General features: G+C 36.8%; 1 protein-coding gene across 7 annotated transcripts in view; it reads right to left on the reverse strand.

Moving 5' to 3' along the window:
- Nucleotides 1-20,388, reverse strand: part of ANKS1B (ankyrin repeat and sterile alpha motif domain containing 1B) — a 1,184,309-nt gene that overhangs the window by 738,826 nt on the left and 425,095 nt on the right. For all 7 annotated transcript variants that reach the window (XM_029204271.1, XM_029204270.1, XM_029204269.1 and 4 more), the window contains one exon: nt 15,170-15,335. In XM_029204271.1, the coding sequence (XP_029060104.1) occupies nt 15,170-15,335 (166 nt within the window). The remainder of the gene's footprint in view (nt 1-15,169; nt 15,336-20,388) is intronic.

Consider the following 20,388-nt stretch of genomic DNA (forward strand, 5'->3'; position numbering starts at 1 on the left):
TTCTGGCTCCCACTTCAGGTGAAGCATTTTTTAAGATTCCATTACCCTGAGGGATACAATCTCCCTACAGACCCTTCCCATTGCTGGGCCCAGTCACCAGCTGGTCTGCCATTTAGATTCCACTTTCTATTTTGTGTTTCTGATCTGATTGAGCATGGAGATATTGTCTTTTTCAGCACAGCCAAAATTTATAATTTTCTCATTATATATTTTATCCTTCATCATTGTTTTGATACACTGGAAAATTGGGGAAGGGTCACTTTAAAATAAATCTGACAGATCTTGCCAAGTTGACAGGTCATATTATACTTATATGATCAGAAAAACATATAATTTATTTAAAAATCAATACAATACAAACATATATATACCAGATGTTCATTCTCAATTATGGAAAAGCTGTGCACAGCAACAACAACAAAAAAAAGTGGGAAAGGAATAAACCAGAATGTTAACATTAGTTTCTCTGACAGGTAGGATTTGGGGAAAATACTTTTCTTGCACAAAATTACTAAAATAGTTTATTTAATTTTATGATGAGAACATAAACTTATTTTTAAAAAGCTACTAGAAGAAAAAGTAAGCAGTGTATATTAGTGGCTATGTTGAAAATTTTTATATTATACTAAAAAATAACAACAATCCAACAGGATTTCCTAAGGCAAACAATTAGTTAAAAGATATTCAAAATGAGCTTATCTGTTCAGAAAAATTTCTTTGTTGCTATGTCTCAGAATTTAGATGAATCACATTTTTCCACACTCAGTTACAGTAATCAAAGTATGCTTCACCTGATATGATGATCCAGGAACCTCATTCTTGCCTTGGACAATGTCTGCTTAGTACTTTTCAATTTTCTATGGAAAGAAATGCTAGCTAGTTCACTTCTCTTGACTTGTTTGTGGCACACTTTTTAGCATTCCATTATTCTCATTTCATTTCCTCTATTCACAGGTGAGAGACACTAGATGACTATTTGGTAATGAATTGAATGGTTCTATAGAAATTAAAAGCATAGAAAGCCTATGTGATTAAATGGCACCTGCAGTTTCTTCTCTGGGTTCTGTGTATAAAGAACAGAATAGGATCTCCTACAGAGAATGAATGTGGCCAACTCTGGCAGTAAAATATATAACTCTGGATGCAATAATGGTCTATTTGAGTCCTTTTGACTCCCAGTATCTAGAATGCTTTGAGCTTTTATTTAGCAATATATTATAGATAAAACCTCTCCTATTATTTCATGTCTAATATGTTTTCTTTTTCTTCATGTCTCATACACCTAAGGACCTGGAAAATAGTAAGTTCTCAATAAATAGTTGTGGAACAAATGAATAAATAAATGAATGAATCTTACAAAAATAGACAGTTCTAAACAATGCTTTGCAGCACTGGGGAAGAGCTATGAATAATAAATACGCTGACAGTCACAGTGAATTCTCATCTCTTTCAACAAATTATTCATCTGTTTTGATGCAGTCTCCTCTACTGCAATAGGAGATACGATGATAAACGTAATGAAATGATAGATCTGGAAATTTTTAGTGCATTAATTCTGGACTGAGATTAAATAAAATTACTTTTAACTCTCTACTCTTCTTAACTATTCAAACTTAGTCTGTCAATACCCAAAAGTAATACAAAAGAAGAAGCTATTTCTGTCTTTTCCATTTGTTATAAATTACTTCTGAGAGACCAACAGAAAAACAAAACAATTTATTATGAGTTTCTCAGATTTATGTATTGTAATACAAATGTAAAATGTAATATATTGGATAAAATCTAGCATAAAATATATTAATGTAAAATGGTTACTTTTTAAATGTATAATGTGACTGTAGTTGGGTGGCAGTTAATTTTGCTAATGTTACTTAATTAGGAGTGTAGGAGTCCCTAAAGAGAGAACTAGCAGTCTTAGTGTAATATTACATTAATAACACAGCCTCTATGGAAAAGACTATAAAATGAATTAGTGAGCTTGCCAGTAGATGAATTTGACATGTCTAGACAGTGTAGGGAGAAAAAAAAAAGATTTTAAATACAAGACTATAAGCATTATACAAGATTTCTTTAAGACTATAATTTTAGTATAATGTTATTTCCAACTTAATGCTATATGCAGAAGCTGCTAAACAGAACATTAATAAGGGAGTCCATGAAATAACAGCTTAATCATCAGAGTGGATTGAAACTGCACAATTGTAAATTCCCATGAGCTATAATAATATTTTCTCTTTTACAAGCATTGAGAATAACTCTTGTCAAGTGTTCAACCAGTCCACCAAACAAGATAATCTAAATTAAAATATTCTGAATATGAGCAAAACCATAGGTTAAAAACCAATCTTTAACAGATAAAGGTTTATTGCAAGGAAGTTTCAGTATTTTATAGACAGTATCCATCCTTAGCCTATTCAACTTTCTTTCGTCAAAGATGGAAATCACCTACATATTTAACATTAACTAGATAAATGGGAATTGTTTTGACATGAGCTACTTTAACTTTCTAGATGACTAAGCTATTTTTAATTTTCTAATTATAAAAACAGTATGTGTTAACTGTAGGAAGTTTGGACAATAAAAAAAGGTATGAAAAAAATTAAAATTACATGTTATCCTAGCATATAGAGATAGTAAAATGACTATGATATCTTCCTGGTATTTTTTTTTTTCCATGCACATACACATAATATTAGTTTGCAACCAAATTTGTATCAAATGGTAAATAGACATTCATTCATTCAACAGCTATTTATTCAGGGGCAACTATGTGCCATTATAAAAATTTGAATAAGTAGATATTATTTGAAAACATTATTTTTAATGATTTTATCCTTTTATCATTATTACTTAGGCATTCACTTGTTTTGACTTTGGGGTTGTCTCTAATTCATCCACTTATTTTAGACTGATTAGAACATTCCTCAGTACCACTTCACAGATGGGCACAATATAGCTTTATCACAAACCACTAAACAAGTTTCCAGCTCTTTCTATTGAAAGGAAAAATTCAATATTTATCCTGCAAATCAAAAAAAAAAAAAAAAAACTCAAAAATCACGTGTTTAACTAAATAAATAATTAATGAACTGTGAATGCGGTTAAGAATATGATCTCTAGAGTAAACTATCCTGTATGCAAAGTCCAGCACTGCCATTTTCTAAAAAGCTCCAAGCTTTTCTGTGCCTTGTTTTCCTTTCTGCAAAATAGTAATGATAAAACTACTTACTTCATACATAGCTTAAGATTAAATAAGTTAATATGCATAAAATAAGTAGTCAATAACATTAGCTATTATTATTTTTTCATTAATATTTACTGAGTGCCTTTTATGTGGCAGCGATTTTGCTAGAAATTAGGGTTGCAATTGGAGAACAGGCAAGATTGTAAACTCTACAAGACAAAAAACTAAAACAGATATTACAATAAGTAGCCCCAAAATAATTACATAATCTCAATCAAAACTAAGGGGTCTAGGGCTTCCCTGGTGGCACAATGGTTGAGAGTCCGCCTGCCGATGCAGGGGACACGGGTTCATGCCCCGGTCCGGAAAGATCCCACATGCCGCAGAGCGGCTTGGCCCGTGAGCCATGGCCACTGAGCCTGTGCGTCCACAGCCTGTGCTCTGCAACAGGAGAGGCCACAACAGTGAGAGGCCCACGTACCGCAAAATAAATAAATAAATAAATAAATAAATAAATAAATAAATAAATAAAAATAAAAACAACTAAGGGGTCTAAAGGAAAATAAAATTAGAAGGTGCTAAAAAATTAGAAAACAGAGGCATCCATATACATACTTAGTCTGGGGCACAGGTATGTGTGGGTTCCCACAAAGGTGGTTTCCCTGAATAATAATACAAGTTATTTACTTGGGAGAAGGAGAAGGAAAAGGGACAGTAGAAACAGACATTGCTTCAGGCATGTGAAGGCCCACAGATAGAAAGGAGCTGCCCCTATTAAAGAACTAAAAAGAACTAAAGAGGGCCAGTTGGAAAGGTAGAGACTGGTGTGACATGAGGACATTGTGTGAAATGAAAAGGAAAAAAATATATCACCTTATTCAGGGCCTTTTGAACCTTACTAGGGATTTGGGTCATCTTTCTAAGAGCAGTGGCATGTCACTAAGAGAGGAGTGATGCACTCAGATTTGGCTGCAACGTGAATAATAAATTCAAGGAAGGCAAATAGGCAAATAATATTTTATTATTAAAATAATCCAGAAGAGTAATTGGTGATGGTAGAGATTAAGAGAAGCAGATAGATTTGAGAAGTAGTTAGGGATCAACAGTAAGTTACAGAATTACCCTCACCCTACAACCTATTCCAGTTAAAAACCACAAGACTTGGTGACTGATTGAATATGGAAGCTAACGAAGATGGAGATGGAAAGAATGACACACAGGCTTCTGCAATCAGATGAATGATTAAGTCATTTACTAAGAGAAGGAACCCTGCATGAAGAGCAAGTTTGGAAGGAAAGACATAAGTGTAATTTTGGGGTCAAGGTATTTTTGAGACATATAAGTGGAGACATTCAATAGATGGACAGATGGATGAATGGATGGATGGATGAGGCTAGAATTGAGAGGAAGTGGTCTAGATCAGAAATAGTTGGGAGTCTTCAGCATGTTGACTGTAACAGAAGCCATACTACGGATGAGATCACTTAGGAAGAGGGAAAAGTAAATAGAAAAGGAAGGACTTTGAGCCTTGAGGAACTCCCAACTTTTAGAACCTTGCAGAAAAATATCGGCTGTCAATATAGAGAGAGAACAGCATAAGATGAAAATCTCCCTTGGACAGCAAAGGGAAGAAAAGATGTCAAGATGGAGGTGTCACTAACCTGTGAAACACTGCTGAGAGGTTAAGAAAAATGAGGTTTGAGACATGTCCTTTAGATTTTGTGACATCAAGGTCATTGGTACCTTTAGAAAGCACCTTTCGTCAGCCCCAGTAGCCTAATGGATGAGGCACTGGCCTCCTAGAAAGCACCTTTCAACAGAGCAGTGAGGACTGGACACCTGACAAGGTGGGCTGAGAAGTGAAAGGTAAGGAAGAAAATGAACATACTAAGAATGTGAAGAGGATAGAGAGAAGAATAGCAGCTGAGGAATCAAGTGGGATCGGGGAACTTTTTAGTTCTTTATTTGTCGCTTTCATTATTAGTTGTTTCTTTAGTTCGTTATTGTTTTTCAAATGAAAAAGACTTAAACAGGGCTTCCCTGGTGGCACAGTGATTGAGAGTCTGCCTGCCGATGCAGGGGACATGGGTTCGTGCCCCGGTCCGGGAAGATCCCACATGTCACGGAGCGGCTGGGCCCGTGAGCCATGGCCGCTGAGCCTGCGCGTCCGGAGCCTGTGCTCCACAACGGGAGAGGCCACAACAGTGAGAGGCCCGCGTACCACAAAAAAAAAAAAAAAAAGACTTAAACAGACTTAAATGTTACTGCGCATGGCCCAGGGAAGAAGGACAATTAAAAACACAGGAGGGTTTCCCTGGCGGCGCAGTGGTTAAGAACCTGCCTGCCAATGCAGGGGACACGGGTTCGAACCCTGGTCCACAAAGATCCCGCATGCCATGGAGCAACTAAGCCTGTGCGCCACAACTACTGAGCCTGCACTCTAGAGCCCATGAGCCACAACTACTGAGCCCGTGTGCCACAACTACTGAAGCCCGCGTGCCTAGAGCCATTGGTCTGCAACGTGAGAAGCCACCACAATGAGAAGCCTGCACACCACAATGAAGAGTAGCCCCTGCTTGCCGCAACTAGAGAAAGCCCGTGCACAGCAACCAAGATGCAACGCAGCCAAAAATAAACAAATGAAATAAATAAATTTTAAAAAAACAACAACGAAAACCACAGGAGAGAGAAGGAGTGAATGAAAGGGTCAGATTCCTGGGAAGGTAGAGACATGGAGCACAGAGGTTGGAGCTGACCTTCCATACATAGCATGAGAAAAATACCCTCTATTTTAACAGGAGGAATAGGCAGGAGAAGGTGCAGGGGCAGTTGTACTTGTAGACTTGGTGGAGGACGTTAAACTTCCACCTGATGGCTCTGATTTTCTTTTTTTTTTAACCATTTTTTTTGAAGTTTAGTTAATTTACAATGTTGTGTTAGATGCAGGTGTATAGCAAAGTGATTCAGTTATGCGTACATATATACATATATTTTTTTTCATATTCTTTTCCATTATAGGCTATTACAAGATATTGAATACAGTTCCCTGTGCCATACATTAGGTCCTTGTTGCTCCAATTTTCTTTATTAATTAAAATATGAGGTCATCTGCTGAGAATAAGAGACAAGGTAGGATAAAGTATCTGAGGTTTGAGGAGAGTAAAGGAAGAGTGGACAGATGTAGTGTGGAGGACCTGCTTGAATTTGGTGAGCATGAATTTATGAATTAATGAATGTTTACCTCATTATTATACATATTCTGACATTGCAGAGAATCTCTGTTCCACAGGATACCATATATGACATCAGAAAAAGCTTATATCCCCCACATAATCACTTTAATAAGAGTTCATTGTATTTTTAGAAATCTTATGAGTCTATGATTCATGTTATTCATGTATAGAACAAGTAGAATTGGTTTGAGGAAAAAAAGCGATAATGTTCTTTTTGTTTAGGACGTTGTTTTCCAAATAAAACAAACTTCCCCCAATTTGATCGAACTGAGATGACTACATTTTCAAATTAGTTAACTGTCCATATGGATGAAAGAATGGTTAATTTACCAGGATTTCACTGCAGGTACTGCTGCCCTAGTTTTCTCTCTTTGCCCTTCTATAAACTAACACTGGGTTACAAATTTACCACGCAGAGATCTGCCTTAATAAATGGCTAAGACAGCACTGAGCACAGAGACAATGGCAAATAAATAATTGCTGTTTGATAAAAATGGTTCTTATCAGCAAGGCCAGTGTTTGTATGCTAAAGAATGCTTTCAAGGGGCTTAAAAATAGTTTGCTATCTTAAATGAGTTAAACATACCCACAGAACTCATGTTGACACTACCCACTTGCTTAGCAGAGATAAACATTAGCCCTAGTCCAGTCTGAATTCTTTTAATTTCAAAAATTTGGCATTAAAATTAAGAAAGCTTCACCATTTCAAAAAATATTTTGGTATAAATAAGTTACAGAACCACCCTCACATTACTACCTATTTCAGGATACTGGGGGAGGTGTAGTGAGGTGTGGAGGATTATTCACCACATGACATTTTTGTTTCAGGTTGACCATAGTTCAGTGAGCACATTAGCAAATTGAATAAAGGTAACCGAGACCCACACTATCCTGGCATGGTACTATTGATTGTGTCCTTTTTATCAGAGATCATTTATTCTTATCCAACAGGATTGGAACAGTCTTCACTGGTGGTGTTGTAAATTGCTCATTAATCAAAATGGATTTATTGAGCATCCATAGTAAGCAAAGCCCGTACTAAGTGATTCAAAATAACAGGTTGCCTAGTAACCATAAAATGGAAAAATTCCCCTGTGTAATGAAAGGCAGATAAGAAAACACTATCTTTGATGGCACCTGACTATTTCATAAGGGATTTTTCTGCTATCATAGCCATTTTATTTTAAGGGTGATATTCATTCATTCATTCACTCATTTAATGATTCATTCATTTATGTAACTGAGTCACCACTACGATTATGTAAGGTACTTTGCTCAATGCAATAAGGGAAATAAATATGATTCAATACTGAGTAAACATGAGTCTTAGAAAATTTACCAAGCAAGGACTGGTCTTCTGTTCATCTTTATTTAATGAGCCTAGTACTAGAGCAATATTATTCTTTATTCCATATAAATCTGTAGTCATTGAGGCATGAGTAAAATGCTCCTTGCAGGGGTATGCTTCATTTTCTGGTTTAATTGTAAAATCTTGTTGAATATAGATTTACTCATAAGTTGCTTTCGTATTTAAATTAAACCAGTTGATATGACAAAAAATTTTTTCTTGTGGTCAGGATGAGACCTGTTTTGTACTAGCTCATCTAGTTAATAAGTAAAAGAGACCACAGAGAGGGAACTAACATCCATACTTAACTGATTTTCTGAGAAAAATACATATTCCATACCCATGAATGACAATGGCAGTTACAGCCAAGACCCTCAGGCTGCACAGCCTCTGAGACAAGCAAGTCCGGGCATGATCTGCCCCTGTAGACCCCAACACCCTAATTCACCTCTCCCATCTAGGTATTGAGTTTGTGTGCTCAGTTATAGCCCCTGTATTTCTTTCTTCAGGCTGCTACTAACCTGGTGTTTAAAACAACAGAAATGTATTTTCTCACAGTTCTAGAGGCTGGAAGTGCAAAATCAAGGTGTTGGCAGAACTAGTTCTTCCTGAGGGTTGTGAAGAAAGGATCTGTTCCAGGCCTCGCTCCTTGGCTTTTACATGGCCATCTTCTCCCCATGTCTCTTCACACTGTCTTCCCTCTTTGCACGTCTCTGTGTCTTCCTTTTTATGAGTCATGTTGGATTAGAGCCCACCTAAAGACTTCATTTTAACTTGATGATCTCTATAAAGATCCTGTCTCCAATTCTCCAAATAAGGTCACATTCTGAGGTACTAGGAGTACTAGGGGTTCCAATATACCCTTATGGTGGGGGGGATGGGGGCACAAATCAACTTATCACCGTCCCTCTAAAGAAATGGTCATTCCCTCCACTCTCTCCATCTCTATCTTTGTCTCTCTCTATTCCTCACTGTCTTTCTTTCTCTCCAGGAAAAGCTTCAGAATGCAGTTCCTGTATGTGTAGAAATCCTCATTTTGTTTGTAAAACTGAGCCAAGTTATCCTGCACAGTTAACCAAAAACTGTAGAATACATACCCTAAGATATAATTCTTTAGTTCCCTTGGCTACTATTTCCCAAATGGCAGAATCCCACGGGGAGAAGGGATGAGCTTCACTCCTACATACCTCTCAGCTTTGTTCCCGCTTCCCCCGCTTCGTTGGCATTGGCTTTCTCCTGGCCATCATCATTTTCTGCTGAGACTGCACATTGATCTCCTAATTAATCCTCCTGCCTCTAGCCTTTGTTCAATCTATCCCTCACACTGCTTCCTGAGAGATCGTTCTAAAACACAAGAATCTATCATGTCCCTCCTTAAAGTCTGTCAGTGGTTTGACTCTGCTATCCAACCTTCAGCATGTCACTTCTTTTTTTATGCATTTTTCCCTAGTCTCATTCTATGCTCTAACCATGCTATACTGGGCATAGTCTGTGAATGCAGTATGTTCTTCCACACATCTGAATTTCTGTACACACTATTCCCTGGCCTAGAGAGCCATATATTTCCCATTCATTCATCTAACTCTTCCTTCTTTGAGGCTCAGATCAGGCACTACCTCCTGTTCTACTCTCCTGGAACACCTTATGCTCACCTCTCTCACTGAACTTATTACCCTTAATTTTAACACTTCTAAGCTCCTAAATATCAGGACGTTTACCTTTCACTCTGTTTCTTCTGAAACATGCAGCATGAGACCTAGAACACCAGAGGCACTCAATAAATGTTTATTAAGTGAGGAACTGTAGGGTAGTTACCTACCCAGTTCAATCTGAGGGCCTCCAAATGACTCATGTGCATCAAGAGAGGTCTCCTCTTCTAGAAGTCCTACCTTTAGATAATAAGGGACTTAGTAACAAAGGGAAAACATCAGTAACTCTAAGAGAAGTCCGTAACTTCCCCTAAGTTCATGAGCTTAATTAGTTGGTCCTAAGAAGGCAAAGCTAAGCATAGCAGAATGAGAGACTTGGAAGTAACTGGATCCAGGCAAAACCTAAGGTACAGGTTAATGGAATCAACAGAAGGAAAAGACGTGAACTGTTTCCTCATCCAGCCAGATGACAGTTATACTGATGCTCCCTTCTACCTGCTATGTTGTTTATGGAGGGGAATTTTGTGAGGTTCACTTGATAAGGTTCCATCTAGAACTGGAACAGAAACTGCTCTGACTCTCATATTCATCCGTATTCCTATCATTAAAAAAAAATTCTTCCATTTTTAAATCTGGACTCCCTCACCCCTAGGATTCACAATCACAGCCCAAAGTACAAAGACCACCAATCATTATAAATTAAGCCTGGGTCAGCTGAGCAAATTGGTTTCTTTTATACTGAATCCAAATGATTGAACACAATTGGGGAAAATTATGTACCCATGCAAATTAACTCTTATCCCACTTAGAAAACAACAATAACAACGAACAACGCAGGCATTGTTGAAGTTTATATTTTCCAAATGTATCTGTAAGAATATCTTTTTACGATATGACTTAGATAACACTTTTCCATAAAGGGGAAGGGGAATTAAATTCCCTCCAGTTAAATATATGCAGGCTCTTGTCTACAATGGAAGCGATGTTGCCTTCTGAAGCTAAGTTATAAGGAGTAACATAGCTTCTGCCTCGTTCTCTTAGGATACTTCCTCTTGGAACACTTTTACATACCATGCTGAAGTCCAAGTAGGCCATTCCAGCCATATGAGTAAGGATCGGTCTTGAGAAGAGATCCTCCAGCCCCCAGTCAAGTTGCCCCAGTTGATACCACTTGGGGCAGAAAGACGCTATCCCTGCCAAGCCCTTCCCGAAATGCAGATTTATAAGCAAAATAAATGCTCAAACATTAAGTGTTGAGGTGGTTTGTTATATAGCAATCAATAAGCAGAACAGATTCTAATACCTGAAAACAGGGTGCTGCCATAATAAAAATTTTAAATACATGGCACTAATTTTGTGAATGAGGCAGCAGGCAAAAGCTGGAAGAGCCTCAAAATGAGTGCTTGTGAAAGGCTAAAGGCCAAGGAGAGGATTCGTGGAAGTCTAAAAAGCTATGAGAAAGCTGTTGCTGAAGGCTTAAATAGGACAGCAAATGTAATAATTGGAACCTAAAGGCAGGGAGTCATTTATAAAGTAGAGGAAAGTTTGGTGACATTGACTTCTGCAATAACACTGAGAAAAGAAAACTGAACCAAATGAACTCTATGATCTAGCTGAAGAGATTTCCAGGCAGAATATTTAAAGTCAACCCAGCTTTATCTGGCTGCCCACGATAACATGCCAGTAGAGAGAGGAACTAAAGAATGACCCACTAAATACAAAGAGGCCAGAAATTTCTGGGTACAAAACCAAAACAGGTTTCTCATTTCTAGCTGCTCCAAATGGCAAACAATCCTCAAAGAAATAAGGCCAATGACCAAATGCAGGTGAGATACAAGATCATATGTTAAGACCTAAGAAAGATCTCAGGTAGTGCCACGTAGAAACTTTAAGCCAGACAAAAGACCGTCTAAGGATTTAAGGGCATGCCTCATAGATCCTCCTTGTTTAATAACAGGGTTCCTAAGAACCTCAAGGACATTGTCTCACAGAATTCTTATAAGTAGCACAAGGCAGAGAAAAACTTATCTGAAATATAAGTTTTTGTCTAATGGAGTATAAATTGAAACACAGGAAGTCCACAAAGTTTTAAAAGAAAGTAGATCAGTAGATTATCTCTGTAATATAAAATGAAAAGAGATAATAAAAAATGAAAAGAGGTCTTTTGACCCCTGACCCCTAATCTTCTATAGACAGTAAGCAAGTGAGAAAGATACTCAGCTGTAAACATGGTTTACTTTTTATGGAAAAAGAAGAATGACTTGGAGGGTGGAACCAAGAGCCACAGAAACCAATCACTACTCCATTGTACTAAGCCTTAATCAAGTAACTGTGCTTGATTAGATTCAGAATTCCCACAGACTAGTGATGGCTGCATGCCCTATTTTCCCTGTGTTTGAATGGGAGTGTCAATTGTGGTTTTCCTATGCCTTTCCCACTCTTATATGTTATGGGACAGGAGGCTGGTAACTTGTCTCTTTAGTTCACAGGTCATCATTGCCAAGAGCAAAGGTAGTCAAGGACCTATACCATAAGAACTGCACCAGGACGACTCACACATACCTGAACCTGGTCTGGGAGTTCATGCAGTAACGAGCTGATGTTTGGGAATCCTGAAGGAAAAAATGAGTGTAATTTGCATAGGAAAAGGATATAAATCATTGTGACCAGAGGGCAGACTGTGGAGGATTATATTTTCCAAAAATGACAGCAAAAATATCTGCCATCTTATATTCCTCAAAATACCTTCAAGCTTATCTCTTATTTATAATAGCATGGTCATTTTATAGTCTACATCTGATAATTCCAGTATTTGAAGTCTTTCAGGTGTGTATCTGTTCGTTCTTATTTCTGTTGATTCTTGTTTGGGGATCTTTTTCTTTTAGGCTTAATCTTTGTAAACTGATCATTTTAATTGCAAAAGTATTTATAGGAATTATTTGGGGCCTAGGAAGATAATACATTCCTCTCTAGACGTTTACATTTGCTTCTGCTTGATGACTGAGGATATTACTTTAAACTAAATTCATGGACTGATGTTTTTTAGGCCATATGGATGATACGTTTTGGGTGCAAACCTGTGTGAGGACCAGCTCATGGTTTCAACTCCTCAGGAATTTCTCCCCTTGTTCTGCTCACAACAAATCATCTTTTCAGACCTTGCAGTCTCCTCAGAATGAAGGTTATGAGGCAGGACGATTTCTGATTACTGTGACGGTGTAGCCCCTGTACTCCTAGCTCTATGGAGGAAGGATTTCCTGTTAGAATCCTCATGCTGAGCAGGCACAGAGATTTGTTTTCTGTACACAAATCCATAGAAGACTTGAGCACCAAAGTTCAACAGCAGGTTCAGCAAATTCCCTCAGGACAAAAGTGGCTTTAATGCTCCACTGGCTTCGCACCTTCACCAATGTACTGCCTGATTATTTCTTACTAATATACTGATAAAAAGAAGTTCCTAATTTAAATGTTATTCGCTTTACATAATCTTCCTGTCACCTTTTTGATGCTTTTAAGTTTTCCTTTTCTGTATTTTTATCCAGCACGTTTATTGGTTTTCAGCAGGAGAGTTTTTCTAAGCCTATTAGCCTTGTTACCTGGGTCCATGTCTTTTTCATCCCTGTATCCTCAGCATGCAAAGCAATGCCTGGCATGTGAAGGAACTCAATTCGTTTCTGATTGTTTAATGAATACACAATGCTTTCATTCCTGCTTCCACCAACCCTAACTTAACACCCTTACCCCCATTCCCTAATTAAGGCTCTTTTAAATTTTCATACATATATACCGTCCATTTTCCTACATTAACTGAGCTTTGCCCCTGATTTCCCCACTATTTTCCCCTGTGACCTCTCCTACAGAAGATCTTTCATTCAACTCACATTCTTATCATCTCTCAGCACTGTCTTCACTCTCCATGATTGCTTCTGAATCACTCACTATTCTACCTTCATCCGAAATCTGCTGCTCATCTGATGATTATGCTATCCTATTATAACATACTTTTTCTGATTTTATTGTTATCATATGTGGACTTCCAGGCATACCTCCACATTTCTTGATGATTTCAGTACTTGGTTCACACTTTCTATTCCACTTTATCTCTTAATATAATGCAGCAGCATAACTAACATAGACAGTATTTAAGAGTACAAGTGGACAACACAAGTTCAAGTCCCAGAACCATCCGCTGTTAACATATAACCTTGGGAGGTTACCTAATATTTTGGTGCCTCACTTTCCTCACCGTGAATTGGGAATAATGGCATTATTACCTTACAGCATTGTAAGGATTACGTGAAATAATGTATATAAAGCACTTATAATAGTATCTGGCACACAGTAAATGCTCAATAAACTATTTTCATGATTATGCTCTTACCTCATCCTAAAATACTCTTTCTGCATGCTTATGATTCATATAACACCCTGGCCTCAATGCTTCTCAAAAATCTACTTGTTCACTTCTATAAAATACCATATAGCCTATTACTTAAAATGGTATTTCTGAATTTTACTTTAACCCTTCTCAACATCTAGCTCTTCTTTTCAGTCAATAACTTTTTACAGTACTCAGAAATTGAACCCATATGGAAGTACCTATTTTCTTTGTATTCATAATGTTCTATCTTCTCTTCTCTCTGAGAGAAGCAATGTCTGTGTTTTCTTAGACTAGCTCAGTCTTAATTTCTACCTATTCAGTTCTTTCTATTTACTCTTTGTCTTCAATCTCTTGCTCTCCACCAGCAAATTCCTCCAACTTGTAAACCTGACCAAGTCTTACTTATCCTAAACTAAACTATCCATTTCTCCTTCATACCACCTTCTTTTCATGTTAGCATCATATCTCTTCTTCTAATCCTCTTCAAAGGGTAACCTGTATTCTCCACTCCCATTTCCTTATTTTGCATTTCCGAGTGTCTCACTGCTAGCTTCCAGAAATCTGGTTTTATCACATCACTTCTTAAACTTACTATTCAAAGATAGGCAGCAATTGGATTATCAAACCAAAAAAAAAAAAAAAAAAGCCTCTCCTCAGAACTTCTCCTACCAACTTCTTTGCAGCTTTGAATATGCTGACCACCCACTTGAAGGTTTCCTCCCTCATTAGCTTTCATGTTAACTACTGTGCATTCTTTCTTAGAGGCAGTGGCAAAGGAACAGAATGCAAACATGATGGTAGTCAAAAACTCATGTTCAAGCAAAGGGCCCCCAATGTATAGATCTTAAATAAGACACTTAGCTCCAATCTCCTTATCAGTAAAATAGGCATAATATTTGTTTGCCTTGCTCACCAGTTTATAATGCAAAACATAAAACAATGGATCTGAAAATACCACAAAAGAGATAAAATACACAAAGTAGCTGAGTATGCTTTGATAACCTGTAAGCAGATAGGATGCAGGAAAGTATATTGAAAGACTCTCGCTACCAAATTTGCTATGAACTCTAAAGGACCCAATGTTTTGTACCTGACCTAGAAGGTTTTTCACTGTTAAAATGTTTCAGTGTCTTCACCATGACAGAACCATCTCCATGAGGGTCTTGTCAAGAAGTTAAGAGACTTCACATCAAAAATGCTCTAACTTACCTGGACTCACTTCAAAATGCAAAAAAATATAAGTAAAAATCATTGTGACTATATTGGGGCACTTTCATTTTTTGAATATTGTGGGAAATCTAAATATTAATGACACATCTTCACATATGCAGGCATATAAATTGAATTGGTCCAAATGTCAGTAAGAAATATTACCAGTTCTTGGAGAAGGGGCCCTTGCAATTTCTAAGGAGCAAGGTTTCTTTGTAACTGCTGTGTCCATGAGATCACATAGAAAATTCTCATTTTCTGAAGAAAATGTATCCAGAGAAGCAGATGGTACAATTTCCATAGTGTAATTCCTCTTCTTTGGATAGGACTCCTGAAAGGAAGGAGAAAAAATAAAAATAGCTTTGTGATAAAGACACAGCCTGTTTAATTTATAAAAACTAGAAAAAATAATAAGGTTCGTCAGTTCTTCTAAAAGTGATTGACAGGTGATGGTTCATCTGTTTGAATAAGTTATGCAACAGTGTAACCCCAATATTATCAGTGATCTTTTTAGAAGGGTCTTTATAATTTGGTTCCCCTGACGTTATCAGGGGAGGTCCTGATCTCCTGTCATGAGATCGTTTTGTAATATATGTGTATTTTCTACTTGTGGCATAAACTGTTGCTTAACTAATCCACAGTCATTCCCACAACTTTACTCCTTTGCTTGCTTCCTAGAGATATGACTCAGGTTTTGGCCAGTTAGATATAAGGAGAAATTTGCTGGGAGGCTTCTGGAAAAATATTTTTCTTCAAAGAAAAGACATGTAAAGAGGCTTTTTAAGAGCCTTGGCTTTCCTTGGTTTCCTCTCTCTGCATGCAGCCTTGATGTCTGGAGGGGGCAGGCATGTTGTAACCATAGGCAGTAAGCCTCTTACCTCAAAAAACTAACAGGCCAAGAATGGCAACAGAAGGGTAAAAAAGCCTGGGACCTAGATGGTATCACTGAGCTGCTCAAATAGCCCCAGGACCAGTTTCTTCAGGCTTCTTAAGCAAATATTAAAGTTCTGATTGTTTGAGTCATTGCTAATTGGGTTTTCAGTCACTTAGAAGTAAATGCGTTCCCACCCAACACACTTCCTTGGTGAATACTGCTAACTAATATACTAAGGTTACTCTTTTCAGGTTAGGATAAAATTAAGGTCCAATTTTATATTACTGATTCTTCAATATATTCTAAAAACTGGAATTTGTTTCATTTTACAAGATCTTTATTTCTTATATAAGGCATTAATGGTCAGCAAATATTTATTGGGCATCTATCATATTCATCTAGGACTGTGCTAACTGCTGGAGATTTAAAAAAACAAATAAGACATAATCCTTGCCCTCAGAAAGTTCACAGTTTACTAGAGAAGAAAAACAGATTATCTGCATGGTGAATTTCACAATTAATCATGTTTTACTTTTGATATTTGTTATCTTTATAAACCATACTTCACTATCAAAAGAAAAAAACAAATAAGAAGAAAAATTAACTCACTTTCAAAAAATCTTCTAAGATATATCCATGGGTTGGTAAAGATTTAGTACAAGCTCCTATTTTTTTCTATAATGATACTTACAGTATAGCAGAATAAGTATTCAAGGTCAGTGTAATTGCTTTCAGACTATACCAGACCCTCACACATCAAAGAGTCAATTATGTTCACTCTACTCTATTGAAAGCAGGAAATTGGGAGTAATTTATTTTTAACAACAAAGGGTGACAAAGTTGAAAGCGTCCAGAGGAAAGCAATCAGGATGGTATGTGATTTAAAAACCATGTCACAGAAGAAATGATGAAAGGAACTGCAGTGTTCTATCCCAGAGAAACCTTACAGCTGCATAATAGTTTTCTCAACATATTTGAAAGTCTGTCCTTCAAGAGCTATCCCACAAAGTGGGGAAGGGGATAAGTTGTTGTGGTAGATTTATCCTAAAGTTCTTAAAAGTAGAACAAAGAGCAATGTTTATTAGTCAAGGAGGGCAAATTTGGGGCAACACAAAAAATAGCTTTCTGTGAATTAACAATATTGCTTATCTTCTAAAATAAAAATGCACTGACAGGGCTTCCCTGGTGGTGCAGTTGTTAAGAATCCACCTGCCAATGCAGGGGACACAGGTTCGAACCCTGGTCCAGGAAGATCCCACATGCCACGGAGTAACTAAGCCCATGCGCCACAACTACTGAGCCTGTGCTCTAGAGTCCGCATGCCACAACTACTGAAGCCCGCGCACCTAGAGCCTGTGCTCCGCAACAAGAGAAGCCACTGCAATGAGAAGCCCAGCCCGCGCACTGCAACAAAGAGCAGCCCCTGCTCGCCGCAAATAGAGAAAGCCCACACGCAGCAACGAAGACCCAATGTAGCCAAAAGTAAATAAATAAATTAAAAAATAAAATAAAATAACAGGCAAAGATAAATATTAAAAAAATGCACTGATATAATAATTAGCTAAAAATAGCACTAGAAAGCAACAGAACTCCTCATTAAGTGGAAATGTTTACACAGAACTATCTATTGATAAAATTATGTATAAAACACACCAGGTGACTGTAAACTCCATGAAAGCTGGAATTTCTCTTGTTCACCACTCTATCCCCAGAATCTAATATAACTCCTGCCACATAATGGGTCCTCAGTAAATATTTTGATCAACTGAACAGTCTCTAATGTCCTTTCAAACAAATCTGAATACCAATTGGGAAAAGGATAATGCCTTTTAAAGATGTAAATTACTTTACTCTTCTGTTTTTTTTAAATGATTGTTTACTGCTTTGCATATCAAAAGTGAAAAAAATGAGATTACAGTAAGATTGTAAGGAGCCTATGAAAGAAGAGTCTCCAGCTTAAACCCTAGTTCATCCTAAAATTAAATTAATCAGAACAACCCATTCTTCATGAATTTGATTCAGTTGGACTTTTACTATGTTTATAAAGAATTATGAGGATTTTAAAGGCCTTGAAAACTACTTTGAAATTTAACCACACAGGGTGAGTTAGTATATTAAGTATATATATTTATTAGAGAAATATTAGAAACGATAAAGAAAGAGAAAAAAATATCACATGAAAACCCAGCATGCTCAGATAACAGTAACATTTTGGTGTATATTCTCCCAGATGGCTTCCTGTGTGTAGACATGTGGTGTGTGCAAAGGAAAGACCAACTATTTTAAACAATAATGAAGTACACTCTCTTCTGCTTCTTAAGGGAGTGCCATCATTTCTCATTGGCGTAGAAGTCTATAGTACGCACACGGCTTCCTTATGGAAAGTGAGGGCCCCAAGGGGAGGAGATAGTAAAACAAAGATAGCAAGGAGGAGATAGTAAAACAAAGATAGCAAAGCCGTACCTTTGTAACCAAATATTTTATATTACCAAAAAAGCAGGGCATTCAACAAAATACCTGACAAGTATCCCTTGAAAGAGGATATATGAGATTATAAAATAATAAAATATATCCACGTGTGTCCATGTTTAAGAGATTGATCATTACCACTGAGATCTGCCCCTCCCATCCCATGCTCCCCTTTCCATTCCCACCCCTTCCCTTGGCAACCAGGGCTAAATCTTGTTCTGAACGTTGTGTTTATAATTCCCTGGATTGCTGTTAAAATTTATTTATGTATGTAAGTATCAATAAAGAATAAATGGTTTCGTACTGTATGCTTTTGAATTTCATATATATAATATAAATGCTCTTGCTCTTCTGTGACTTTTTTCAATCAATATTATGCTTCTGAGTTTCATTTATTTTCAGTGTGATGCAGGAGTCCATCATATAGGCATACCACAAATTCACTTACACATTCTCCCAACAACGGACCTTTAAACATTTCCCAGATGTTTTGTTATTAAGAAAAATGTTGCTATGGATATTCCTGTACAAAGTACATTCATACAAGTAACCAGGGTACATTACCTATTCCAGTAGTCATGGGACAGAGAATCAAGAATAGACACAAGATGTGAAAAATGAATGGAATCAAAAGTTCTACACAAATAGGAATTTATAGCAAGAGGTGATCATGAGAATTGAGATTGGATGCCTTGTAGATTCTACAGAAATCTTAAGGAGGGCATTGCGTTTTCCCACCCCAAGAAGGATAAAAGTTCAAGAGATTTTCTGTAAGTCTTACATAAAGATATTAAGTATAAATATATAATGATATTATATGTAATGTTTTCTGATTTGGTATTTACCTCTAGTAATGTATTCTGAACAAGTTTCAATGACAAATACATGTCTACACGATGAATTTAAGTCCCAGTACACGCACAGTCATACTTTATTTAGTCAATCTTATCATACTGAAATTTTAATGTTTTTCTTTTAAGGGAACACTCTTGTGCATATATCTTTGTTTACATGCTCAACTAGTTCTTTTGAAATGGAATTCCTGTGACAATAGTTATACACCATATGCTTACATATAACTGAATCTGTTTCTGGATTTTCTAATTGTTCCATACGTCAGTCTATTCTATACCACAATCATACTGCTTTGATTACTGAAGCCTTAAAATTAATTTTACTATCTGGTAGGCTATGTCTCTCCTCATATTCATCCTTATCAAAGCACTGATGATTATCCTCATGTTTATTTTGCAAAAAACATCTTTAAACATTTTTGTCAATTTCTCCTTAAATCATTATCTCAACATCATGCCCACTCATTCCCCAAGTCCCATATACAACACTGAATTAGGTATCTCAAACACATTCATTTCTCTCTACCGCCACTACAACCCTGGTCCGGGTCACCACTGTATCTCACTTGAACTACTAAACAACTTCCAAACTGGTCTCCTTGCCTCTAGTCTTGCTCCTCTCCCAATTAATTCACTTTCAAACACAAGCATGAGTTACTAAGAGTAAGTCAGGTCAAAATAAATTCATTTCCTTTCATTATAACTTTATTTGATGACAGAATCATAAAATGTTCTAGTCATAGTACCTACTGATTCTTTTTAAACAGTTAACATGGTCTTTCATAATATCTCAGAATTTCCAAGCTGAATGATTTCATTAAATGCATTAATGATCCAGGTAGTAAACTCATTAAAATAACAAGATCTGGAAGAATAAACTAAAGGTTAAACATAATCCCATTAATCTATAAGTTAAATGGGGTTAATAACTAAAGACCTGCTTGTCTAGTACCTAGCAAAGTGCCATGTTCATAGTAGGAGTCGACGAATATATGCTAAAAAATAAATATATAAAATAGCTAACATTTCAGTCAGTATTTTAAGGCCTGATTCCTCATCTAGAATTAAAGAACCATAGAGGCAAAGACTACAACCATCTTTTTCACACAGTATGCACTTAATAAACATTTGTTGAATTAATGAAATCTGAAATAATGTCATTCAAAAACTATCACAGATTCAAATCA

The sequence above is a fragment of the Monodon monoceros genome, unplaced genomic scaffold (assembly GCF_005190385.1).
Source record: "Monodon monoceros isolate NGI ecotype Baffin Bay Population unplaced genomic scaffold, NGI_Narwhal_1 Super_Scaffold_6, whole genome shotgun sequence".
NCBI lineage: Eukaryota > Metazoa > Chordata > Mammalia > Artiodactyla > Monodontidae > Monodon > Monodon monoceros.